This window comes from Macaca nemestrina, chromosome 14, assembly GCF_043159975.1.
Source record: "Macaca nemestrina isolate mMacNem1 chromosome 14, mMacNem.hap1, whole genome shotgun sequence".
Classification (NCBI taxonomy): domain Eukaryota; kingdom Metazoa; phylum Chordata; class Mammalia; order Primates; family Cercopithecidae; genus Macaca; species Macaca nemestrina.
Window position 1 is genome coordinate 111,682,542 of NC_092138.1, and position 27,230 is coordinate 111,709,771.

The 27,230-nt window shown below is 50.8% G+C and overlaps 1 protein-coding gene and 1 pseudogene across 6 annotated transcripts in view; both read left to right on the top strand.

Moving 5' to 3' along the window:
- LOC105464034 (far upstream element binding protein 3) overlaps positions 1–8,596 on the top strand; it is a 59,761-nt gene extending 51,165 nt beyond the window's left edge. For 3 of the 6 annotated variants that reach the window (XM_011711652.2, XM_011711653.2, XM_071078441.1), the window contains exons 13-19: positions 766–926; positions 1,698–1,771; positions 2,082–2,162; positions 2,342–2,418; positions 4,842–4,913; positions 6,181–6,308; positions 7,262–8,596. In XM_011711652.2, the coding sequence (XP_011709954.1) occupies positions 766–926; positions 1,698–1,771; positions 2,082–2,162; positions 2,342–2,418; positions 4,842–4,913; positions 6,181–6,308; positions 7,262–7,270 (602 nt within the window). In that variant the 3' untranslated portion in view covers positions 7,271–8,596. Of the gene's footprint in view, positions 1–765; positions 927–1,697; positions 1,772–2,081; positions 2,163–2,341; positions 2,419–2,822; positions 3,331–4,841; positions 4,914–6,180; positions 6,309–7,261 lie in introns of those variants that run through there. The other 3 variants (XM_011711654.2, XM_011711655.3, XM_071078440.1) reach the window with 3 other exon arrangements.
- A 15,151-nt stretch (positions 8,597–23,747) lies between these two features.
- On the top strand, positions 23,748–24,322 carry LOC139358335 (large ribosomal subunit protein eL19-like; annotated as a pseudogene).
- The last annotated feature ends 2,908 nt before the right edge of the window (positions 24,323–27,230 follow it).

Here is a 27,230-nt window from a genome sequence, read left to right on the forward strand (position 1 = left end):
CAGAGCAGATCTGCAAGTTCTGTGAATTTTAGAAGAATCCAACTATTGTTACACTGCTGGAGCTTTTATTATGCAAATTTCATTAAGAGACTGAGACTCTCACAGGTTTTTGAAAGAGACCAACTAAATTTTCATTAGCCCTGCTCCACCCAGGTCTCTGTGGCCTCCACCCCATCCTTGCACTGCCTGGCTAGACCTGCCCACCCCATGGAGGAGGCAGGGACTTGAGAAGTGACAGGGTGGGATACTGAAGGCCCGAGCGGGCTCCAGGCATGTTTGGGCCTGTGGTCTGTTTGGCCTATGGAGACAGTTGCCCACAGCCAGGCTGAAGGCCCCATTGTCATAGAGGGGCCCTTGGCTCACCATTGTTGTGCTAAGAAGGGCAGTGCCATCCCTGGCTGGGCAGGAGCCCCACAGCTGGCCCCCAGGGGTGAGCTCCATGGTGTAGACCCACGGGCCTCAGCCAGACCTGGTCACTGGGCCACTCAGGGCCTCCACATGGAGGTTTCACATGGCATCTGTGGCCTCAGCTTGGCTTTGAGAGGAAGTCCAGCTTCACTCCAAACAGCTAGTTTTGCAGGTGAGAGAGCCCTGGGTTTAGTTACAACCACTTTGGAGTAAAGAGAGAGTACTTCTCTATTGTCGGGACAAGTGCCGACGTGCACAAAATCCCCCCGAGTCCTCTTCTGGAGCCAAGTGCCCAGAGCCTCGGGTTGCCACAGTAGCGGCTTACTCTTCGGTTTGTGTTCGTTCTGCTGTCCACAGGGGGTGAGAACATCAAAAGCATCAACCAGCAGTCAGGGGCGCACGTGGAGCTTCAGAGGAACCCCCCTCCCAACAGCGACCCCAACCTGCGGAGATTCACCATCAGGGGGGTTCCCCAGCAGATCGAGGTGGCCAGGCAGCTCATAGATGAGAAAGTTGGCGTACGTACAAGGTCCTTCCCCCACCTGGCTTACTCATAGCTGTTTGCTTTTGGATGTCCAAGGTACCAGCTTTTCCCGCAACCTTGCGCTGCTTGTGCCTGTGGGTTCTCACATCACTTGAGGGCAAGCCCCCTCCTGCTTTGCCGAAGGGGAGGGTCGGAGACCCAGGGAGTGCCAGAGCCAGGCCCAGAAGCAATGAAGGAAGCCTGGCAGGACTCACCAAGGCCGCAGCAGCCGAGGCCCCAGAGCCGTTCCCCTGCAGGCTTAGATGAGCAGCTGGGGCAGCAGCCTCCCCCCAGCGCTGCCCCGGGACTCCGCTGGCATTGCCCTGGCGGCCAGCCCAGCAGGCAGCTTTCATTGACTCTGGCTTTAGTTTCAGGCACCTCAAGGCAGATAAAGAAAGGGAGTGTTGATGGAGGACAGATGGGCCACTGCTCACCTCAATGGGGACGTAGAATGGCAGAAAGAGCCTTGGGCCAGCCTAAGTTGACGGGAGAGTCAAGCAGGTTGGTCCCTACCCCCAGGGTGATATACCAGGGCAGTTGTGGTGGTGCCAGGACTGGCTGTGTGGTGGTATTGGTCGCTGGAGGGCAGAAGCCATTGCTGCAGCACAGCCTGCTGTGGGAAGGAAGGCTAGTGTGAGTGTGTAGGTGTCCTGACTTCACTCGACTCCAACCCCCCAATAGCTGGGCTTTGCCTCGGGGCGGGCCTGGGCAGAGGACAGAGGTGTGCAGCCAACAGCGGGTGAGAGCTCCCTCTGTGCCCCCACAGGGGACCAATCTCGGAGCACCTGGAGCCTTCGGACAGAGTCCCTTCAGCCAGCCACCTGCCCCACCTCATCAAAAGTGAGTCTTTTGCATCCGTCTTGCCCGGGAAAATTCCCTCGCTCCCAAGAGATCCCCTGTCCTTTCCAGCTGCTTCTAGGGAGCGCCAGCCAAGGCCTGAAGTTCTGGGCGTGGGCAGGACTCGTTTCTTTTCGTCTCACCAGTGGTTCCTCCAGCCTGTCACTCACTGACCTCCGCAGTGGGATGGGAGTCTCCCATAGGGCAGAGGGTCTTCCGTCCTGACCGCCCCCTCAGTGCCCTGTGGCTGGGGGAAGGGGCCGAGCCCTCCATGTGAGGCGCTCAGTCTGTTGTTTCTTTCACCTTTTCCCAGTACCTTTCCTCCGAGGAGCTCCGGGTGCTTCCCAAACATGGCTGCCAAGGTGAACGGGAACCCCCACAGCACCCCCGTGAGGTAGGTGACCTGCTGTGACTCAGCTGGGGATAGACGGGACTAGGGTGATCACTTGGCTGCTGCTGACAGGCAAGGGTCCAGTGATGCTTGGCTGGGGTGAGGGAGGTGAGCAGTGAAGAGGGAGACGACAGGGGTGACTTGCCCTCTATAGGAACGAGTGACTCTCTTGTCATCCACAGTGGTCCTCCGGCCTTTCTGACCCAGGGCTGGGGCAGCACCTACCAGGCATGGCAGCAGCCCACACAGCAGGTCCCAAGTAAGTGACTCGGGGTGGGGAGCGCATGCCCTCCAGAAAGGCTGGGACCCACAGAAGTCCTGGGGCCAAAACGCCCCCACTCAACTCAGCCCGCAGGCCCAGGATGCCCCTCCCCAAATGACAAGGAGCCCTCCGGGTGGGGCTTGGGGCTTCCTGTAGGCCTGTCCCGGGGGTTGCGCATGCTCAGAGAAAGGCCCAGAGGGAAACTGCACAAACCTCAGGCGGACTGGGGACTCTGGGCTGGCCCTCTTGGCCCACCTGTCCTCCTCAGAGCTCTGGGCCTCTGTCACTTTTGTTCCCCATGCATGGATGGGCTGTGGGTGTGGGTTGAGCCAGCTTCTGCCCCTCCTCTTCTCCACTCCCTGTGGGGGCTGGCTCCTGGCTGCCTTCCTCTCCCCTCTTAGGCTTTCATCTCCTGAACTTTTCAGAAGCAAACAGCTAGGGAATGACCTCTGCTGCGTCCCGCCTCTCGGGGAGACTGGTTATGAAGGAGGAAGTCCGGGTGGGAATCAAAGCCCCGCCCACTCTGTCCCCACAGCCGCTTCAGGAGCCACTGTTGGGTTTCAGAGCTGATCTAGCTCCTCTGGCATGGCCTTCACAAAGCAAAGCAGAACGCTTACCTTAGTACGATCCAGGTTCTCTTGACCCATCTGGAATTTCTGTCCTGTGTTTGGAAAGGCTTCTTCAGTGTCTGCAGATTCTGACAGCACCCAGGCCGCAGGCCCCGCCTCACAGCCTGGCTCGGACGGCCTGAGCCCCCTTTCTGGGGTTCTGCCGCTTTAGCCTTACACAGAGTCCTGAGGCCAGTGCTGTGTGGCCTTAGGCATGCCCTGCCTTCTCTGGAGCTCCACTCTGTCACATGTAAAATCAAGGGTTTGGGTTTGAATTCTAAAGCACTTGCATGCTCTGAAATTGTATAGTTGTGTTTCTTCCCTTTTTTCCCCAGTATCTTATTATGAAACGTTTCAAACATCATAGAACACTGCAGTGAGCACCCACACAGCACCCAGATCCCACCATTCTCTTTCTCTCTGCATGCTTGACCATGGGTGCTGACCCTGTTTCCTTTCCTTGGCTCCTCACGTCTCGGTGGGAGCTGCACTCACAGTGCCGGGGCCTTTGGGTGCTGTGGTCTGAGAGAATCCTCCAGGCAGCAAAGTGGCCAGGATTGACTCTGGAGACATGAGGCCTGGGAGGCCTTCAGGGGAAACGGCCCCCTGGCGGGTGGAACTGGCAGAGGCCTGTTGGGCTGAGGAAGGGAGAGCGCCCGAGGCGCCCAGTGGTCTTGCCACCCTTGAGCAGCCTTCATCTCATGTTGTTGAGCTTGGCTCATTTGTTTATTCCGGGATTTTGCAGTTGAGAACCAGTTTGGGTTGGTGAAATATTGTTTGGCAGTGAAGTCCTGCTTGCTGGCGCCCTCTGTGTCAGAGGGAAGAGTGTTTGCTGCCTGTGTCCCTCCTTCGCCCTGCCCCTGTGGGAGGAAGCGGGGCATCTCCTTCCCTCCTTCCCCCCGCTGCTTGCTGCTTCCCCACACTGCTCCTCAGCCTGCAGTAAAGTGAACTGGTGGAGAAAGCATTTGGCTGCGCGCACTCTGCAGTGGTTTGCCCTTCCTGCCTGCTTCAGGCTACAATCCTCACAGGAGACAAGACAGTGAGGGGGTCTTTTGTGGGCCTTGGCAGGTGGACACCTGAGCCAGCCCCAGCCTGGGCAGAAGGAAAGGTCCTGACCCACTGCTGTGGTCAAGTCTTTGAACCCCGTCTTGTGCCTGGCTCGGTGCTGAGGCTGTGTTTCCGGGTGCCGGCTGTTTCTCTGCCCCTCCCAGTCTTCATTGCCCCACAGCCTAGACGGTGAACCCAGGGTCCTGCATGGAAGAGAAGGGCTGGACCACCCCAACACGTGCATCCCCTTTCCCTCTGCCCTACCCCAGGACAGCCTCAGGCTGGACAGGGTCCAGGAGCCCACTGGTGCTGCCCACCCCTGTGCCGCGTGGCCCCTCCACTTCCGCTGGTCCAGAGGCACAGCCCCCAGATCTTGAACAGAGGGCCACGCGAAGAGTGGTCAGCAGCCTCTGGAGTGTTTGTCCTTTGGAAGGCTGACTGGGGAGCCTCAAAACAACAGTGGCTGTGGCCCTCAAGCCCCTGTCTGTGGACCCACATCTCATGTCTCCGTCTGAAGAGGGTCAGGCTAGCCTTGCTAGTTGCCCTGTGAGGGGCAGCCGGTCTGCCCAGCCCCACCCTTACAGTGATCTTAGTTACACCCCTCCCAGCCCTGCCAGCTGCCGCCTCCTTCCCAGGCAGGGCTGTGGAACCGTGTGTGGCCAGGAGCGAGGTGGAGGAGTGCAGGGCAGGGCCTGCAGTTGGCGGGCTGGGGCCGAGGCTGTGAGGAGCCCGGAAGGCCTGACTGCTTTTGTGTTCTTCGCACAGGCCAGCAGAGCCAGCCGCAGAGCAGCCAGCCCAGCTACAGCAAGGCCTGGGAAGACTATTACAAAAAACAGAGTGAGTGCCCGGCCCTCCTAACCTGTGGCTCACGGCAGCACAGTCCCCTCTAGCCCGGAGACTTCAGAGTCCAAGGCTCGCTGTCACCTCTTTTTTCCCTAATGCCTTCCCGGTGTGGCTTGATCTCATTATTTGCCTTCGTCCTCCACCCCTGTGCCTGCCTGCTTCTCTCTGTCAGGAGTCCAGGCATAGTTAGTGACCACAGGCTGCCCTGCAACCCGGCACAGGCCTGCCGTCCCCTCCTCTTTGTTCTCCCCCTGCTGGGCTCCAAAGGACTTCGAGGTAGGCGTGGCACCTGGAAGTGTGGGCTCAGCTGGCGTCTGGTCTCCTTAGGGACAGAAAGATTCGGGTTGGGTGCCACCTGGCCAGCAAACAGACCAGCCGGGCATCTTGTTCTCTGTCTCGGTGCTTCAGGGCAGATGAGGAAAGGTGGTGAGACTCAGGGAAGGAGGCCTTACCTGGACACTGAAGCTGGGTGCTTCGTTTCTCCTCTTAAGTAGGTCAGTTTTCTAACTACCAGAAACGAAACCAGCCTTCAGAGCAGGGCGAGGGACCCACAAGCCAAAGGTCTCTGGGGAGTCATCTAAAGTTAGTGCCAGACTCTGCGTATTTCCACCATTGCTAGACCGGAGGGTTGGGGATTTGTTTAAAGCGGTATCTCCCGTGCCTTGTGTTTGGAGGCTGTTTCTTGCTGGTTGGAAGAGAGCGGGTTGAAGGCCACCAGAGAAATGGTCCCCTGGTGTTGGAATCATTGCCGGGTTCATGGCCCTTCTAGGGGTTGGAGGCGAGGGTGTTCAGTCACGGTCACCAGGGGACCTGGTGTAAGCTCAGCTGCCCAGTCTTCCCCAAATCCTGATTCCCAGACACACCTGGGCCTGTGTTCAAGCTGTTTACAGGATTTGGACACTATCACAGGCACCCAAGCTAGGCACTCCCCTTCTCCCCCACCCCCAACCCAGAATCCCGCCTTCTGTCTCTGTCACGGGCCCGGGAGCTGAAGGGGCAGGCAGATGCAGAGAACGCGCTTCCGCAGAGAGAAGGCAGACGTGAGACTTGGTCTTCACAGGCATAGCAAGGGCCGGGCAACAAACGGCTAACCGCACCTTTTGTAGCAAGCACTCCTGCAGCACCAGCCTCGCTGCACCACCTCCCAGACCTCCCTGCCTTCCAGCCGTCCGGAGGGAGAGCAGATGCCCAGGGCCTTTGGGAAGGGCTCTGCCTAGTGCGCCCCTGCTCCCGATAACCTGTTTCCTCCTTTGTCAACCAGGTCACGCCGCCAGTGCTGCTCCTCAGGCCAGCTCCCCACCGGACTACACAATGGCCTGGGCAGAATATTACAGACAGCAGGTCGCTTTCTACGGACAGACGTTAGGGCAGGCGCAGGCCCACAGCCAGGTCTGTAGCTAATCACCAGCACCGCAGCCACTCCCCATCCCCAAGCCCCTGTTCCCAAGCCTGTGTTTCCTGACCCCAGGATGAGAGCACTGGGCTAGGAGGAGCCTCTGGGCCCCGCAGCTCCTCAGCAAGGCTGCATCTGCTGAGAGCCTGGCTCCAGCCCCTCTGTCCCTCCTCGCTCCAGAGAAAAAGAGTGTAGGCCAAGTGGGAGGATTGGTGGTGCAGCCCCTGCAAGGAACTGCCTGATCTTTTCTCAAGTCCGGGCCCCAGACCTCAGGGCTGATGAGTAGTTTCTGTCTTCCTCTAAGCCTCAGCTTCCCTGACTGTAAAGGAACGTGTGCAGAGGGTGCGCTCCAGCGGCTGCTCCTGAGCAGGGTGGAGTGGCCAGGCCGTCAGCCATGCCTGGGCAGCAGCAGGAGGCAGGGAGAGGGCAGTGGGGGCAGAGCCCAGCTTTCCTCTTCTGCGCACAACCTAGAGGGTTCTGTTCAGAGGCCAAAAACGGATTTCTTATTAAAGAAGGGAAGACGTCCAAATGTTCCCACAGGGCGCATTTCCCACCTGCTGCCAGTCAGGTCCTCATGGATAACATTTCAGTTACCTCCTGGCCCTGGACTCAGCTGGGTAGGCCACTCACTGCCAAATTGGCCGTCTGGGTCTGGTCCTGGGGAAACAGGTGTCAGGGCTGGTGGCGACAGCGGCTCACACTGTCCGCTCTTCCCTGCCCCGAGTCCCTAGCAGAGAGAGAAGCCCAAGACCACCTCTTCAGCAGAGGTTTTATCTGGCCCAGCTCCCGTGACGCGAGACCCAGGGGAGGTGCTGGGACACGGCCCCGTCTGTGTGTGTCGGTGCCGGCATGGCGCCAGAGGGGAGAGGGTGGCCTGTCACCTCCTCACTGGCACGCAGACCTGAGAACCTGCCGTCACAGACTAACTCCTCTTCCCTTCCGCCCACAGGAGCAGTAGGACAGTGTCCTCGCGGCCAACTTTCCCTCAGAATCATTGTCAAAGAAAACCTATTTGTAACAGGTTTTTACATTCGCAAACCTTTTGATGAAGAACCGTTGTTTTGTTCTGTGAAACACTATATTTAGATTAACGGAATTTTTCTAAAAATCGGGAAAGTTAGTTACTAAAAATTGCTGATCGTTTTTGTTTCATTATTTTTGTTATTTCAAATGTATAAGCTCTGGGATTCTTTTTGGAGCAGTACCTACAAAGTCAGGCACCAGAACGTGCCTCGGAGCTGTGACATTTCAACGTGATGGTTTCGGTTTGGTTTTGTTTTGTTTTGTGTCCTTTTTATTTGCAGTTTTTTCTGTTGCAACAGAAAGTGGCTTGGAAGTCTTAGGTGGTATGTAACAAATTCTTTTTAAAAATTTTAAAGCAGTATTTAAGTATTCTTAAATGTGTAAATTCATTTAATGTTTTACTTCTAATTTGTTGTATCTTGGCTGTCTGGTTTTATTGCATTTTTAAAAAAACTGAACTATTATGTATTGTAATGAATGATGTGAATTCTGAATTGAGACAGATAATTGTATTGCTGTCCAACAGGGGTTGGGAGGGGCATTTTGTAGGGTTTGTATAATTTCTAGAGTTCTAAAGGGGTAATATAAAAATGTGTTCGTGTGTTTAGCATACGTTTGTTTCATGTCTCCATTACCAGTCGCAACTGTGTATCTAAGACCTCCAAGCTTGTTTTTAAAACAAAACAAAAAACCTTTCTCTATTCTCTCAGAAATATAAATACTGTTATTTTTAATATTAAGAAATTCAATATAACTTTTAACACACACTGTGGAACATTAAACCATATAAAAATGTAGTTATAACTATTTTTAATTCCAAGGTGTTGTTTGCTCTTTTCTTTTAAATATTTTCTTAATATTTTGTCAGATTAACTAGATGAATAAATTAGTATTAACCGCATTATGAATTAAATAATTTTGATTTAATAAAAGGGATAATATGATTTCCAGTGTTTACTGTAGTGTATCTTGTACAGATAACATGTATTTTTAAAGGAAAAAAAACGGAATTGAAGCTATTTTTTCTTGCATTTCTAATTGACCTGAGGGACATTCCGTTTGAAATGTACTGAAGTTACAGTTTCTGGTTTTTTCTCCTTATTTTTCTTATAATGCTTGAAATGTCTAACTATTAAAAAAGACAATTGGAAAATGTTATGCATGTGGTTTTTAAGAAAAAAAGTGCTCTTTTTATTTGACTGACAATTCATTTTACACTCTATATAATAAAATTTCCACAAGACATCTTGTGGGCAAAGTCTTTCTGGCCTGTTTGCCTTCCATTCGCCAGTTTGTCCCTCTGCCCCCTGCCCGCTGCCGCGCGAGAGGGCAAGAGGATTCCTGCGGGCCTCGCCCATCGTCTTGCACCGCGTCAGCCCGCCTTCGCTGGTGCACAGCCTAGATGTCTAGCTAGTTCGTTAAGCTGATTTTATTTTAATGGCTTTGATTTGACAGCTTGACTTGAGTGCCGTGGTTGGGCTCAGCTCCCCTTCCGTCACAGCCAGGCATCTCTAAATGAGAAGTCAGTACGGGAGTGTCATCGGATGGAGCTGGGAGATGCATTGAAGGGCGTGCGGCGGGTCAGCGGGCTTCTGCGACTGACTGGGCAGCCCCTTGCCCTCCGCCCGCTCCCCTTCCCGGCATGCCCATGCACACACACTCGCCTATAAATGTAGGTGGGCTGCCCTAGGCGCGGTGCGGTTTCCCTGACTGTTGCTGCCTGCAACCCCCGCCTCCTTGTCCCCAGCCTCACCTGTGGCTCTGGTGGTGGTGCTTTCTCGCTCTCAGCCCCGTGCCCACGGTGGGATGCCAGATTGCCAGGAGGGCTAGGAGGCGTCAGCACACGTGCTCATTCTATCCTTCCTTTCATGAAGAAACAAATGGGGCGTCCTTCCCCAGAGGGGTTAAGTTACAGTCCTGTGGTCTTAGGACTCGTGGCGACAGTGTGGGCCTCCGACTTGGAAGAGCATTAAGGAATAGAGAACACCAGCCTTCGCCTTTTTTTTTTTTTTTTTTACCTTGTGTCCCGTTGGTTGGGGCAACTGGCTTTGAGCAGTGTCTGCTTTCATGTCTGAGCGGGCCCTGCCTTCGCCCTCAGCCTTTCTGTGCGGGTCGCCTCTACTTAGATGCAGGGACCTGTTTCAATCCCGAACGGGGCTTGCTGGGGTGTGCCTGGCCAATACTGGCCGCTTGTCTGTACTCCAAGCTCTGACGGGAGGGGAAAAAAAGCATCTGTGGCTCCTTCAGGCCGAAAAGGGGTGTGGAGAGCAGCCCATCTGCGGCCATGGCAGGCCTGTTGAGAGCCGGAAGACAAAAAGGAGATGTGGCATTTTTAACTGCACCTCTAGAGAATCGAGTTTGACGTTGAGAAATTGAATAGTAAAAGGCACTTGGAAAGTGGGGGGAGGGGGCCGAGTGGGAGGAGGGCGTAAACGCTGATGACGGTAATGGGAATTCGGGAGAGGGCATTACAGAGAAGACTTCCTTCTAATTCATCTTCCAAGCTCTGTGCCAAAACAGCATTTGGCATGGTTCACAGGGAGCGATTGTGTGATAATGAACCCTAAGGTGTCCCTTAATTGAAGACTGAGCATTGCGGTTTGTGCCAAGAGTCATAAATGGTGCAGGCTTGCGGAGGATGCATTTTCTTAAATGTATCGGTAAGTACAGATTAGCGCTTGTCCCCAGTGAAATGCCCATACTATAAATTATGGAAATCTCTCTCTCTCTCTGATGCAATCTTTTATTGGGGGGAGGGGGGTGTAGTACCACAGGAGGCAGGGGGGAAAGTTTGCAAGCATATGAAATTTGGCCTCTCATTAACATGGCGCCCAAGGAAGACGATTTTCATCAGCAGTCTGGTGTACTGGAAGGCTAAAGTGCTTGAAATGTACCAAGTTCAGCGGTTGTGTTCCATTAAGAAAGATGCATGGTCATCACTGTAAGGGCAGTCCGGGTCGGGGAGGCGGGGCGGGCGGCTGCCCAGTCTGTCTTCTGAATGCATGCCCCACCCCCACCCGCCACCGCCCATGCCTACTGGGTCTCTGCCAGCCTCCCAGGTTCAGGATTCATCAAGGACCCTGCTGAGGCGATCCCAGCCCCACCCAGAAATTTGGGCTGGGGTTGAGGAGTTCTCAGCCAACGGGCCTCAGTCAGTACCCCTGGCCTCTCATCAGGTAGGAGGCACCATCTTTCCAGGGTCACTCGAAAGCGGTGACCAGCCATGATGTCCCAGAGCCCCCACAGTAGGGTCGGCTGGGGTACAGACGGCACAGTGCAGTGCCTGGTCTGCGAGAACGTGGGTCACCTCAGAGTCGCGGCTTCTAGCTGGCTACAGCCTCACTGTCTCCCAGCCCCACTTCTGGTCCACTAGGGCCCAGCTGGGGTTTTTTAAGATGGGCTGAAGCAAATGGGCCTGATAGATGCTTAGAGATTAATGGCCAGAAAGTGGCTTGACACTCAATTCCGCAGGGGGCTGCCGGCCCTGCGTCTGTGTCTTGGGTGGGGTGGAAGGGGAAGCAGAGACAACCCTCGCCACCCTTGAAACAATGGTCATCTTGCCCGTCCTTTGTCTTGAAGGTGTTTCTGTAGCATCTACCAAGGGGGTCCTGGCCCTTTCCAGGCACCTGCTTCCAAGGTGGTCTCTGCACCCTGGGAGGTAGAAAGGCCTAATCTCCCCATTTCACAGATGACGGCTCAGAGTCAAAGGCTGAGACCTGCCTTTATTCACACGGGCATGGAGGGGCCAGTTCTGTGCCAGGTTCTATGCTGCATTCCAGCTGGGGCTTCAGAGGACAGCATGACCACCGCCTCCTGGGGGTCCACTGTCTTTTGTAGTCACCACCAAGGGAGGTGGTTGGCAGGATGGGGAGACGATCTTAAAAGTTAGGGCTGAGGACCAACCATGGCCAGCCCTGGAATTGCATTACAGTCAATCATCGTTTTCAGTTCTGTATTTGCAAATTCACCTACTCACCGAAATGTATTTGCAACCCCCAAATCTACCCTCACAGGGCATTTGCTGCCATTCACGGTGAAAAACGTGAGTTACTCAATGCACGTGTTCCCAGCTGAGGTGGGAAGGTGGCGGCGCTCTGCCTTCTGGTTCCAGCTCTTGCGCCACAAACAAGCACTGTTCCTTGGAGTCTACTTAGTGCCACAGTTTTTGCTTTTTGTGCCTTTTTTTTTTTTTTTTTTGACAGTTTCACTGTCTAAAGTGGGCCCCAAGCATGGCACTAAAGGGCCGTCTAGCAGTCCTGAGCATAGGAAGACTGAGATGTGGCTGATGGAGACAATACATGCGTTCTGCTGCTTGCAGGCTTGAGTTACAGTGCTGTTGGCCATGAGTTCAATGTTAATAGGTGAACAATAAACATATTAAGTAAGGAGTCTTCATTTTTATTTATTTTTTATTTTTATTTATTTATTTATTGAGATGGAGTCTTGCTCTGTCACCTAGGCTGGAGTGCAGTGGCACCATCCCAGCTCACTGCAACCTCCACCTCCCAGGTTCAAGCAATTCTCCTGCCTCAGCCTCCTGAGTAGCTGGGATTACAGGCATGTGCCACCACACTTGGCTAAACTTTTGTATTTTTACTGGAGACGGGGTTTCACCACGTTGGCCAGGCTGGTCTCGAACTCCTGATCTTAGACGATCCACCCATCTGGGCCTCCCAAACAGCTGGGATTACAGGCATGAGCCACTGTGCCCGGCCAATAAGGGGTCTTTAAACAGAAACACACATAAAGCAAGATTATGGAGTGCTGATGCATGCCTGTAGTTCCAGCTACTAGAGAGGCTGAGTCAGGAGGATCACTTGAGCCCAGGAGTTCAAGGCTGTAGTGAGTTATGTCCATGCCTGGGAATAGCCACTGCATTCCAGCCTGAGCAACATAGCAACACCCCATCTCAAAAAAATTAAAAAGAGGCCAGGCGCAGTGGCTTGTGCCTGTAATCCCAGCACTTTGGGAGGCCGAGGCGGGCGGATCGTCTGAGATCAGGAGGTTGAGACCAGCCTGGCCAACATGGAGAAACCCCGTCTCTACTAAAAATACAAAAATTAGTCAGGTGTGGCGGCGCACACCTGTAATCTCAGCTACTCAGGAGGCTGAGGCAGGAGAATTGCTTGAACCTGGGAGACAGAGGTTGCAGTGAGCCGAGATCATACCACTGCACTCCAGCCTGGGCGACAGAGGGAGACTCCATCTGAAAAAATAACAATAATAATAAAATTTTTAAAAATAAAATAAATAGAAAAGATTATCTGTAGATTGGTGTGGACACTGGCTTGCAGGAACCTTGCCTTGTATTTCCCTTAGGAACAAGGGTTCAGTATTTGCTGATTCAGTGTTTGCAGAGAATTTATACATCACTACCATGAAGAACTACAATCCACCAGCTCTTACTTTCCTGTAAGGAAAATCCGATTCTTATCCCATTTTGGAGATGAGGAAATAGGGTTTTGTTTGTTTGTTTGTTTGTTTGTTTGTTTGTTTGTTTTTTCTGAGATGGAGTCTCGCTCTGTCACACAGGCTGGAGTGCAGTGGCGTAATCTCGGCCCACTACAAGCTCCACCTCCCGGGTTCAAGCAATTCTCCTGCCTCAGCCTCCTGAGTAGCTGGGATTACAAGTGCCTGCCACACCTGGCTAATTTTTGTATTTTTAGTAGAGACGGGGTTTCACCGTGTTGGCCAGGCTGGTCTCAAACTCCCGACCTCGTGATCCACCCGCCTTGGCCTCCCAAAGTGCTGGGATTACAGGCGTGAGCCACCGCGCTCAGCCAAGGAAACAGGTTTGAATAGGTTCTGACCAGAGTCATACCATGGTTGTGCATATGTGACCTGAGAGGTAACCAGGACTATGCTCCCCATTTTACAGATGAGGCTGGAACCTGTCCTTACTCACACAGGCTTGGAGGGGCCAGTTCCACGCCAAGTTCGTGCTACACTCTGCTGGGGTTTCAGCGGAGAGCTACACTTGCTGAGGCCTCCTCGAACCTCAGCCTGGCTGCAACACCGGCCTGCCTTGCCACACCCACACATGAGCAGAGCCAGACACATGTGCAAGGAATACCTAACATGGTTCTAGTGGGGCCTGGTGGGTTCAGCCTACCTAAGGCAGCAGGGTGTGAGGCATGAATGTGTAAACGAAACTTGGGTCTGAGTCCTGTCTGCAGCTCATATGACCTAACCTCTGGTATCCTAAGTGTGGGGCTAGTAGGCACCTGCCCGCCTGTGGGGCTACGATAGGAGTCAATGGCACACAAGTAAAGCGCTTCACACCTGGTTCTTAATAAGCACTCAAAAACTGGCCACCGACCTAGTACAGTGGCTCACATCTGTAATCCCAGCACTTTGGGAGACCAAGGTGGGAGGATCGCTTGAGCCAGGAGTTTGAGACCAGCCTGGGCAACGGAGTGAGACCCCACCTCTACAAAAAAAAAAAAAAAAAAAAAATTTTAAATTAGCCAGCCATAATGGCGCACACCTGTATTCCCAGCTACTTGGGAAGCCAAGGTGAGAGGATCCCTTCAGCCCAGGAAGTCGAGGCTGCAGTGAGCTGTCATCATGCCACTGCACTCCAGCCTGGGTGACAGAGCAAGACCCTGTCTCAAAAAACAAACCAAAAAAAAAGCTGGGCGCAGTGGCTCACGCCTGTAATCCCAGCACTTTGGGAGGCCAAGGTGGGTGGATCACCTAAGGTCAGGAGTTCGAGACCAGCCTGGTCAACACAGTGAAACCCCCATCTCTACCAAAAGTACAAAAAATCTGCCAGGTGTGGTGGCAGGCACCTGTAATCCCAGCTACTAGAGAGGCTGGGGAAAAGAATCACTTGAATCCAGGAGGCGGAGGCCGCAGTGAGCTGAGATCGCACCATTGCACTCCAGCCTGGGCAACAAGATTAAAACACTGTCTAAAAAAAAAAAAAAAAAAAAAAATCTTGGCAACCAATAGTAATGATTGAGTCCAGGATTCTCACTGCTGCAATGGCTTTGTCTGCTCCACCCTGAGTGCCCGGGACAGCCTGTGTGATGTGATAAAACGTCAGCTCAGCACTGACCCACTGGCTTCTCCTGGGTGCCCCAGAGGTCTCCAGGATATCACGAGCCCAGGGACCCTTGCCAGTCCCCTGGAGTCACATTAGCTAAGCGACTGGGAAAGAACAATGCCCATGGGGCAGGTGAGCCAACTCTAAGAGCAGCCAGGACCATCCCCCAGCCCCACTGCTGTGAGTAACAGATGTTTGGGTGACAACTTGGTCCATGCATGGGTAGAGCCAAGTTATTCAATCCTGGCCCACAAGACGACATTTCAGGAATTCCTATTTCAAGCACATTGAAAAGGAGTCAAATCCTTGGGATGTCTCTCTTTATCAGATTCTGTAACCTTGACTTCCCTCGAGAAGCAGCTGCCTTGGACCCTGACCAGGGACCAGGGCCCTCCAACCGTCCCAGCTGTCACTCACTACCAACCATTCTGCTGAGCTCACAGCAAGTCCCAGAGATCCACACACCCTCCACTCACTAGGGTGCAGTCAGGGTCTCGAGGCTGCAGCTCCGTGTTTAAGAAAAAAGGACCAAAAACCAAAAAAAAAAAAAAAAAAAACAAGGTGAGCAGGGCGCAATGGCACCCACCTGTAATTCCAGCACTTCGGGAGGCCGAGGTGGATGACTTGAGTTCAGGATTCTGAGATCAGCCAGCCTGGGCAACATAGCAAAACCCCGTCTCTATAAAAAAAAATACAAAAACTACCGGGGCGTGGTGGCGTGCGTCTGTAGTCCCAGCTACTTGGGAGGCTTAGATGGGAGGATCCCTTGAGCCCCAGAGGTGAAGATCACAGTGAGCTGAAATCACGCCACTGCACTCCAGCCTGGGTGACAGAATGAGATCCTATCTCAAAATAACAATAACAATTAACTAATTAGAAAAATAATTTTAGGGCCAGATGTGGTGGTGGCTCATGCCTATAATCTCAGCACTTTGGGAGGCCGAGGCAGGCAGATCACAAGGTCAGGAGTTCAAGACCAGCCTGGCCAACATGGTGAAACCCCGTTTCTACTAAAAATACAAAAATTAGCCAGGTATGGTGGCAGGCACCTGTAATCCCATCTACTCAGGATGCTGAGGCAGAGGAAGCTTAAACCCAGGAGGCCGAGGTTGCAGTGAGCTCAGATCACACCATTGCACTCCAGCCTGGGAGATAAAAGCGAGATCCTGTCTCAAAAAACAAAAAAAAAAAAAAGAAAAAGAATTTTAGGCCAGGCACAGCAGCTCATACCTGTATTCCAAGCACTTTGGGAAGCCAACTCAGTTGGATCATTTGAACCCAAGAGTTCAAGACCAGCCTGGGCAACATAGCAAGACCCCACCTCTATTAGTAAAAAATAATAATTTTTTAAAAAAAGATTAGGTGGTGACATAAAGGGGCAATGGCTCTGTTTATATACTTATTTTTTAGACAGACTCTTGGTCTGTTGCCCAGGCTGCAGTACAGAGGCATGATCTCGGCTCACTGCAACCTCCACCTCCTGGGTTCAAGCAATTCTCCTGTCTCTGTCTCCCAAGTAGCTGGGACTACAGGTGCATGCCACCACGACCGGCTATGATTTTTTATTTTTAGTAGAGATGGGGTTTCACCATGTTGGCCAGGCTGGTCTCGAACTCCTGGTCTCAGATGATCTGCCTGCCTCAGCCTCCCAAAGTGCTGGAATTACAGGCGTGAGCCACTGCGCCCAGCCTTATATATTTTAAAAAACAATTTGTAAGCATAATATTTTTAAAAAACACCATGCACCACGCACTCAAGTACATTATATGCTGCATTTTCTTTTTTCTTTCTTTTTTATTTTTTTTTAATTTTTATTTATTTATTTATTTATTTTTTTTTTGAGATGGAGTCTCTGTCACTGAGGCTGGAGTGCCATGCCATGATCTCGGTTCACTGTAACTTCCACCTCCCAGGTTCAAGCAATTCTCCTGCCTCAGCCTCCTGAGTAGCTGGAATTACAGACACCCGCCACCATACTGGGCTAAGTTTTGTATTTTTGGTAGAGACGGGGTTGGCCAGGCTGGTCTCAAACTGGTTGGCCTTGAACTCCTGACCTCGAGTGATCCGCCTGCCTCGGCCTCGCAAAGTGCTTTGATTACAAGCTTGAGTCACCGCGCCTGGCCAAAACTGTATTTTTTTTTTTTTTTTTTTTTTTTTGAGACGGAGTCTCGCTCTGTTGCCCAGGCTGGAGTGCAGTGGCACAATCTTGGCTCACTGCAAGCTCCACCTCCTGGGTTCATGCCTTTCTCCTGACTCAGCCTCCCGAGTTGCTGGGAGTGTTACAGGCGCCCGTCACCACACCTGGCTAATTTTTTGTATTTTTAGTAGAGACGGGGTTTCACCGTGTTAGCCAGGATGGTTTTGATCTCCTGACCTTGTGATCCCCCCGCCTTGGCCTCCCAAAAAAACTGTCTTAATTATTGTACCTTTACAGTAAGTCCTTCAGCTTTGTTGTTCTTCAAGATTGTCTTGGCTACTCCCAGCCCTTCGCATTTCTATACCAATCAGCTTATCGATCTCCCAACTCCCATAAAAATATTTTAAATTTGCTGGGATTTTGACTGTGATTGCAATGAATCTATAGATCAATTTGGGAAGAACTGGCAACCTAACAATGTTGAAGATTCTTTTGGACTTCCTATGTTAACAGTCAGATCATTTATGAATAATGATGGTGTTATTTTTTTTCCTTCCCAATCCTTATACCATTTGTTCTTTGTATTGCTTGACTACACTGGCCAAGACCTCCAGTATCTTGTTGATTGAAATCAAAAGAGTCGTCATTCTGGTCTTGTTTGTAGCCTCAGAGTGTATGTTTAGCATACATTTTGCCTGACACGGAGGTTTTCTTCTGTTTCTAGTTTGTCAAGAGTTTTGTCATGAATAGGTATTGAATTGTTTCAATGCTTTCCTCTGCATCTGTAGAGATCATCTATGATTTATCTCCTTTTTCACTTTAATATGATGAATTACACTGATTTTCAAATGTTAAACCAGCCTTGCATTCCTAGAATAAACCTCATAATGGTTGTAATGGATTATCTATTTTATAGATAGATACATGGATAGCTAGCTAGATAGACAGATGATAGGCAGATAGATAGATATAGTTGATATAGATATACATATTATATATAAAAAATTGGTTTGGTTTGCTAACTTTTTTATTAGGATTGTTGCATGTACATTCATGAAAAGCATTGGTCTGTAAATTTATACCATATTTAATCAATTTATTCTCACACTGCCATAAAGAACTACCTGAGACTGGGTAATCTATGAAGAAAAGAGGTTTAATTGACTCACGGTTCTGCAGGCTATACAGGAAGCATGACTGGGAATCCTCAGGAAACTTATAATCATGGCGGAAGGCGAAGGGGAGGCAGGCACATCTTAGCATAGCAGAGCAGAGGAGAGAGAGCAAGGCATGAAGTGCCACACACTTTCTTTTTTTTCTTTTTTTTCTTTTTTTTTGAGATGGAGTTTTGCTCTTGTTGCCCAGGCTGGAGTGCAGGTGCAATCTCGGCTCACTGCAACCTCTGCCTCCCGGGTTCAAGCATTTATCCTTCCTCAGCCTCCCGAGTAGCTGGGATTACACCTGGCTAATTTTTGTAGTTTTAGTAGAGACGGAGTTTCAACATGTTGGTCAGGCCGGTCTCCTGACCTCGTGATCTGCCTGCCACAGTCTCCCAAAGTGCTGGGATTACAGGTGTGAGTTACCGCGCCCGGCCCAAATGCCACACACTTTCAAACCATCAGCTATCATGAGAACTCACTCACTATGATGAGAACAGCAAGGGGGAAATCTGCCCCCATGATCCAGTCATCTCCCACCAGGCCCCTCCTCAAATTCAACATGAGATTTGGCCAGGACAAAAATCCAAACCATATCACCATCGAAGATGCATAACAGGTCAACTTGTGCTACTACCTGAACTCATTTCTGGGCAGGTGTGTCTTCATTGCGTACATCCCCGTTGTGGAATGTTCTAACACTGTTCTTTGAAGTCAGCCTGTGGGCATCTGCTCTAGCGCCCTAAAGTTCATTTCTCAGTTCATTAAGGAATTCCATGCTCAGATGCCAGGCAAGATTCAGCAAATAGATCGTCTCACCATGGCCAATGATGGTTCTTGTGCAGTTAAAATCCACAACTAGGCCAGGTGGAAGGCACGTTGGAAGGTCGAGGTGGTCGGATCACCTGAGGTCAGGAGTTCAAGATCAGCCTGACCAACATGGTGAAAACCCGTCTCTACTAAAAATACAAAAAAAAAAAAAAAAAAAGCCCAATGTGGTGGCACACGCCTGTAGTCCCAGCTACACAGGAGGCTGAGGCAGGAGAATCACTTGAACCTGGGAGGCAGAGGTTGCAGTGAGCCAAGACCGAGCCCCTGCACTCCAGCCTGAGCTACAGAGTGAGGCTCCATCTCAAAAAAATAAAAGAAAACAAGGTCGGGCATGATGGCTCACGCCTGTATTCCCAGCACTGTAGGAGGCCGAGGCCAGTGGATCACCTGAGGTCAGAAGTTCAAGACCAACCTGACCAATATGGTGAAACTCCATCTCTACTAAAAATACAGAATTAGCCGGGTGTGGTGGCGTGTGCCTGTAATCCCAGTTACTCAGGAGGTTGAGGTAGGAGAATCTCTTGAACCTGGGAGGCGGAAGTTGCGGTGAGCCGAGATCATGCCATTGGACTCCAGCCTGGGCATCAAGAGCGAAACTCCATCTCAAAAAATAAAAATAAAAATAAAAAATAAAATAAAATCCTACTAATAGTGTTGAGTCATCAGCTATACCCAAGGCATTGTGCTCAGCCCTGGGGGATGGGACATAAGTCACTTCTCCCTGCATGGAGCTTGTCTAGGAGAGGGACTTGTTTGTATCTGGCAATGGTTGGTAAGCAATTCAACTTTATATTTTTTTAATTTTATTTTTTTAGTGATCCTCCCACCTCAGCCTCCCAGTAGCTGGAACTACAGGTGTACCACACCCAGCTTTTTTTTTTTTTTTTTTTTTTTTGTAGAGACGAGGTCTCGCCATGTTGCCCAAGCTAGTCTTGAACTCCTGGTCTTAAGCGATCTTCCCACCTTGGCCTCCAAAAGATCTGGTATTACAGGTGTAAGCTACCACACCCCGCTGAGCCATTCAATTTTGAAACAAAAAAATTCCTCCTACACTTTCTCTTTGAATCTTCTGAACCATTTTATTTTATTTTATTTTATTTTATTAAGGAGTCTCACTCTGCCACCCAGGCTGGAGTGCAGTGGTGCGATCTTGGCTCACTGCAACCTCAGCCTCCTGGGTTCAAGCAATTCTCCTGTCTCAGCCTCCCGAGTAGCTGTGACTACAGGCGCGTGCCACCATATCCAGCCGATTTTGTATTTTTAGTAGAGACAGGGTTTCACCATGTTGGCCGGGATGGTCTCGATCTCTTGACCTCGTGATCTTGATTCAAACAAATAAGCAGTTGTCAATGTTGACAGTTTTTGAATTGCTTGCCTTGTTGTCTTGGATATGCTGTAATAAAACTGGTTCAGGCTGGGCACAGTGGCTCACACCTGTAATCCCAGCACTTTGGGAGGCTGAGGCAGGAAGATCACCTGAGGTCAGAAATTTGAGACCGGCCTGGCCAACTTGGTGCAACCCTGTCTCTACTAAAAATACAGAAATTAGGCCAGTGCGGTGGCTCAAGCCTGTAATCCCAGCACTTTGGGAGGCCGAGACGGGCGGATCATGAGGTCAGGAGATCAAGACCATCCTGGCTAACACGGTGAAATCCCGTCTCTACTAAAAAATACAAAAAAAAACTAGCCGGGCGAGGTGGTAGGTGCCTGTAGTCCCAGCTACTCAGGAGGCTGAGGCAGGAGAATGGGGTAAACCCAGGAGGCGGAGCTTGCAGTGAGCGGAGATCCGGCCACTGCACTCCAGCCTGGGTGAAAGAGTGAGACTCCATTTCAAAAAAAAAAAAAAAACAGAAATTAGCAGGGTGTGAGGCTGGGCATGGTGGCTTATGCCTGTACTCCCAGCACTTTGGGAGGCCGAGGCAGGCAGATCACTTGAGGTCAGGAGTTCAAGATTGGCCTGGCCAACATTGTGAAACTTTGTCTATACTAAAAATACAAAAATTAGCTGGGCGTGGTGATGCATGCCTGTAATCCCAGCTACTCAGGAGACTGTGGAAGGAGAATCAGTTGAACCGAGGAGGCAGAGGTTGCAGTGAGCCAAGATAGTGCCACTGCACTCCAGCCTGGGCAACAGAGTGAAACTCCGTCTCAAAAAACAAACAAACAAAAAAAACTACAAAAATTAGCCAGGCGTGGGGTCACACACCTGTAGTCCCAGCTACTTAGGAGGCTGAGGTGGGAGAATCACTCAAACCCAGGAGGTGGAGGTTGCAGTGAGCTGAGATCATGCCATTGCACTCTAGTCTGGGTGACAAAGCAAGACTTCGTCTAAAAATAACCAAAACCAACAATCTCATTGTTGCCACTGATTGTGACAGATAACAAATAAATCCTGTAGATGTGGACTTATAAATGTATTGCTATTTAGGCCAGCCACAGTGACTCATGCCTGTAATCTCAGCACTTTGGAAGGCCTAGGTGGGTGGATCATTTAAGGTCAGGAGTTCAAGATCAGCCTGGCCAACATGGTGAAACCTCGCCTCTAATAAAAATACAAAAATTAGCCAGGTATGGTGGCAGGCGCCTGTAGTCCCACCCACTTGGGAGGCTGATGCAGGAGAATTGCTTGAACCAGGGAGGTACAGGTTGAGGTGAGCCAAGATCAACACCACTGCACTCCAGCCTGGGGGACAGAGTGAGACTGTCCCCCCGCAAAAAAAAAAAAAAAATATATATATATATATATATATATATATACACACACACACACACACACACACACACACACACACATACATGTGTATTCATATATTTATATATATATTTATATATTTATATGTGGCTATTTAAATACTACTTGCTGGCCAGGCACAGTGGCTCACGCCTGAAATCCCAGCACTTTGGGAGGCCAAGGTGGGTGAATCACCTGAGGTCAAGAGTTCGAGACCAGCCTGGCCAACATGGTGAAACCTCATCTCTACTAAAAATACAAAAAAATTTAGCCGGGCATGGTGGCAGGTGCCTCTAATCCCAGCTACTTGGGAGGCTGAGGTAGGAGAATTGCTTGAACCTGGGAGGCGGAGGTTGTAGTGAGCCAAGATCGTGCCACTGCACTCCAGCCTGGCGACAGAGTGAGACTCCATCCAAAAAAAAAAGAAAAAAAAGAAGCAATAAATGCCACTTGCACTTGTATCCATTCTCTTTGGCTTTCTGCAATTTGAATATGTTGTGAATGGGTGTGGATTGTGTGTGTGTTTTTTGTTTTGTGTGTGTGTGTGTGTGTGTGTGTGTGTTTCTGTTTCTGGTATTTTTGTTGTGGTTATTTGTTGCTATTTATCCAGATTAGTGTTCTCTAAGTTTCCTGGATCTGTGGTTATCTGCCTGTCATTAATTTTTTTTTTTTTTTTTTGAGGCAGAGTCTTGCTCTGTCACTCAGGCTGTAGTGCAATGGGCAACGTGGTGAAACCCCATCTCTACAAAAAGTACTACAAAATTAGCCGGGCATAGTGATGCGTGCTTGCAGTCCCAAATACTTGGGAGGCTAAAGTGGGAGGATTGCTTGAACCTGGGAGGCCAAGGTTGCAATGAGCCGAGATGGTGCCACTGTACTCCAGCCTTGGTGACTGAGCAAGCACTAGTTAAAAAAAAAAAAAAAAAAAAAAACTTGAAAGTCGCCACTCTTATTTCATTATTAAAATTTAAAAAAAAAAAAAACTTGGACAAACTGAAAATCGATGACTTTTCTTGCAGTTGAAACTTTTCTTGAAGTTCTCTGTGGTTTCAGAGCACTGAGTTTTCAAGGCAAAGCTCCACGCGATGTCAGGAGAGACAGGAGAACCTGGAGAATCCCAGGGACATCTGCAGACCCGGAGCAGAAGCCACCGGAGCCCGAACGGGGAACACAGATGGGAACTCGGATAAATTGCTAGAAGCTGAGTGTGGACTGGCATCGGAGGGACAAAGTCCTCGAGTCTTCAGGCTAGGGGGTGCCCCACACTTTCATGGGTTTCCCTCCAGTAATCCCACTTGATTCTGTCGAAGATCCGGGGCCGGGTGCGGGGGTTCACGCCTGTAATCCCAGCACTTCGGGAGGCCGAGGCGGGTGAATCACGAGGTCAAGACATTGAGACCATCCTGGTCAACATGGTGAAACCCCATCTCTACTAAAAATACAAATATTAGCTGGGCGTGGTGGCGGACGCCTGTAGTCCCAGCTACTCGGGAGGCTGAGGTAGGAGAATCGCTTGAACCCCGGAGGCGGAGCTTGCAGTGAGCCGAGATGGCGCCACCGCACTCCATCCAGCCTAGCAACAGAGCGAGACTCTGTCTCAAAAAAAAAAAAAAAAAAAAAAAGATCCCACAGGCTCTGGCTGCGTTGTGGGTAGAGATCCTTGTGAAAACACTCAAAGCCTTCTAGCCAAGGCCCCATTCCAGGGGGAAGAGCTTTGCCAGAGCCTATCCCAGGTGGGGGAAGGGAATACTCCTTCCAGCCCCCTCCAGCCCCCTCCAGGCTTCGCAGAGAACAAGCGCAGTGCGCAAGAGCCAGGTTGCAAGCAATTAGGTCGGGAAGGAACCTGAGCCAGAGAAGGTAGTAAGTGGCAGGGGGAACAGTGACGCCCCTGCAGGGATACTTGTGAATGTCGCAGCCCTAAGACCCAGGCCCAAGACAGGACTGACGACAGAATGTTCCCCCTCTCCCACACCTCACCACATCCACAGGCTGCGGCACAATCATGGGAGTCACAGGCGACAGAACTCAAGGCTCAGACCTCCCAAAGTCAGGAGGGAGACAACAATGAGGACAGTAGAAGACGTGGAGCCTCTGGCACCTGCAGCCGCAGCAAACACCTAACACCGCCCAGCTCCTAGAAAGAGGATAATCTAGCCTGGGCCGGAGGCAGTGGCTCACAACTGTAATCTCAGCACTTTGGGAGGCTGCGGTGGGTGGTCGCTTGAGCCTAGGAGTTCGAGACCAGCCTGGGCAACGTGGCGAAACCCCATCTCTACAAAAACTACAAAAAAATTATCTGAGCTTGGTGGCATGTGCCTGTTGTCCCAGCTACTTGGGAGGCTGAGGTAGGAGGATCACCTGAGTCTGGGAGTTAGAGGCTACAGTGAGCCTTGATCATGCCACTGCACCCCAGCCTGGGCAACACAGCAAGACCCTATCTCAAAAAATTTAAATAAATAAATACAAAATGCGATCGAGCGCTTTCCTTTCGCTGCTGCAGCCGCAGCCATGAGTATGCTCACACTTCAGAAGAGGCTCGTCTCTAGTGTCCTCCACTGTGGCAAGAAGAAGGTCTGGTTGGACCCAATGAGACCAATGAAATTGCCAATGCCGACTCCCGTCAGCACATCCAGAAGCTGATCAAAGATGGGCCGATCATCCGCAAAGCTGGGATGGTCCATTCCCGGGCTTGATGCCGGAAAAGCACCTTGACCCGCCGGAAGGGCAGGCACTAGGGCATAGGTAAGCGGAAGGGTACAGCCAATGCCAGAATGCCAGAGAAGGTCACGTGGATGAGGAGAATGAAGGTTCTGCGCCGGCTGCTCAGAATCTAAGAAGATTGATCGCCACGTGCCTCACAGCCTGTCCCTGAAGTTGAAAGGGAATGTGTTCACAAACCAGCGGATTCTCATGGAACAAATCACAAGCTGAAGGCAGACAAGGCCGGCAAGAAGCCCCTGGTTGACCAGGCTGAGGCCCACAGGTCTAAGACCAAGGAAGCACACGAGGTCCATGAAGAACACCTCCAGACCAAGAAGGAGATCATCAAGACTTTGTCCCAGGAGGAAAAGACCAAGAAATAAAAGCTCCCCCTTTGTCTGTACATACTGGCCTCCGTTATTACGTGGATCAGCCATTAAAATAAAACAAGCCTTTAAAATAAATAAATATAAAATGAAATATACCCTCCTCACACTAAAGGCCTCTTGACCTTAGTTCCTGTGATCTGATACAGTATGTCTAGATTTCAACAAAAAATTGCAAGGCATGCCAAAAGGCAAGAAAAAAACAATCTCAAGCCAGGCACCAAGGCTCACGCCTGTAATCCCAGCACTTTGGGAGGTCAAGGCGGGCAGATCACCCGAGGTCAGTAGTTCGAGACCAGCCTGGCCAACATGGTGAAACCCCGTCTCTACTAAAAATACAACAATTAGCCGGGTGTGGTGGTGGGGGCCTGTAATCCCAGCTACTCGGGAGGCTGAGGCAGGAGAATCGCTTGAACCCAGGAGGCGGAGGTTGCGGTGAGCCATTGCACTCCAGCCTAGGCAGCAAGAGCGAAACTCCATCTCAAAAGAAAAAACAAAAAACATGTTTTTGAAGCCTATCCTCCACCATAAAAATCTGCAGCTGTGAAAATGCAGTTCCTCCCTCTGTGGTGGGGGGGCTCTTAGCACCCCCTCTAAGAGCGCTCTGGGGAACAAAAGGACATCCTGCCCAGCTAGAGAACAAGAATGAGAGGGTTTTTCCCTCAAAATTCCATGGAAAGCAGGAGCTGGAGGCTGCAATGGGCTATGATGGCACCACCACACACCAGCCATCGTGACAGAGCCCGACCCTGTCTTTTTTTTTTTTTTTTGAGACAGTCTCGCTCTGTCGCCCGGGCTGGAGTGCAGTGGCCAGATCTCAGCTCACTGCAAGCTCCACCTCCCGGGTTCACGCCATTCTCCTGCCTCAGCCTCCCGAGTAGCTGGGACCACAGGCGCCCGCCACCCCGCCCGGCTAGTTTTTTGTATTTTTTAGTAGAGACGGGGTTTCACCGTGTTAGCCAGGATGGTCTCGATCTCCTGACCTCGTGATCCACCCGCCTCGGCCTCCCAAAGTGCTGGGATTACAGGCTTGAGCCACCGCGCCCGGCCTGCGACCCTGTCTTAAAAACAAAATGAAACAAAACACAACTTTTGCCAGGTGTGATGGCTCACGCCTGTAATCCCAGTACTTTGGGAGGCTGAAGCAGCAGGATGACTTGAGGCCAGGAGTTTGAGACCAGCCTGAGTAAAACAGGGAGACCCCCAACACTACAAAAATAGGTTTAAAAATTAGCCGGGTGTGGTGGCACGTACCTGTGGTCACAGCTATTCAAGAGGCTGAGACTGGAAGATGACTTGGGCCCGGAAGGTCAAGGCTGCACTGAGCCATGATCACACCACTGTACTCTAGCCTGGGTGATAGAGCGAGACCCTGTCTTAAAAAGATCGAAAAAACAACGTAGTACCTATAGTTGATAATACCGTATTGTGCACTAAACAATTTAAGAGAGCAGATCTCAAGTGTTCTTACCAGTGTCCCACCACCAGCCCCGGCACACGCACATGGCAGCTGGGGAAAGCTTTTGAAGGTGATGAATATGTTTATTACTGTGATTGTAGTGATGGTTTCAGGGCGTCTACGTATGTTCAAACTCATCAAATTGTATACATTAGATATGTGCAGCTTAATATATATTAATTACACCTCAATAAAGCTATTTTAAAAATAAAAATTAGGGCCGGGCACGGTGACTCATGCCTGTAATCCCAGCGCTTTGGGAGGCCAAGGTGGTTGGATCATGAAGTCAGGAGATCGAGACCATCCTGGCTAACACGGTGAAACCCCGCCTCCACTAAAAATGCAAAAAATTAGCCGGGCGTGGTGGCAGGTGCCTGTAGTCCCAGCTACTCAGAAGGCTGAGGCAGGAGAATGGCATGAACTCGGGAGGCGGAGCTTGCAGTGAGGCACGATCACACCACTACACTCCAGCCTGGGTGACGGAGCGAGACTCTGTCTCAAAAACATAAAAATAAAAATAAAAATAAAAATTAGACCGGGGCGGTGGCTCACACCTGTAATCCCAGCACTTTGGGAGGCCGAGGTGGGCTGATCCCTTGAGGTCAGGAGTTCGAGCCAGCCTGGCCAACATAGCCAAACCCCATCTCTACTAAAAATACAAAAATTAACCAGGCGGGGTGGCAGGTGCCTATAATCCCAGCTATTCAGGAGACTGAGGCAGGAGAATTGCTTGAACCCAGGAGGCAAAGGTTGCAGTGAGCTGAGATCATGCCACTACACTCCAGCCTAGGTGACAGAGCAAGACTCTCTTTCAAAAAAAATAAAAAGAAAGAAAGAAAAAATAAAATAAAATAAAATTAAAATTATTTAAAAAAAAGAAAAGCAAAAAGAAATTCCGGCCAGGCACGGTGGTTCACGCCTGTAATCCCAGCACTTTGGGAGTCCAAGGTGGGAGGATCATCTGAGGTCAGGAGTTTGAGACCAGCCTGGCTAACAGGGTGAAACCCTGTCTCTACTAAAAATACAAAATTAGACAGGCATGGTAGTGCCTGCCTGTAATCCTAGCTACTTGGGAGGCTAAGGCAGGAGAATTGCTTGAACCCCGGAGGTGGAGGTTGCAGTGAGCCGAGATCGCACCACTGCACTCCAGCTCAGGCAACAAAAGTGAAACTCTGTCTCAAAAAAGAAAAACAAGCCCGGCGCGGTGGCTCAAGCCTGTAATCCCAGCACTTTGGGAGGCCGAGACGGGCGGATCACGAGGTCAGGAGATTGAGACCATCCTGGTTAACACGGTGAAACCCCGTCTCTACTAAAAAATACAAAAAGCTAGCCGGGCTAAGTGGCGGGCGCCAGCTACTCAAGAGGCTGAGGCAGGAGAATGGCGTAAACCCAGGAGGCGGAGCTTGCAGTGAGCTGAGATCCGGCCACTGCACTCCAGCGCGGGCA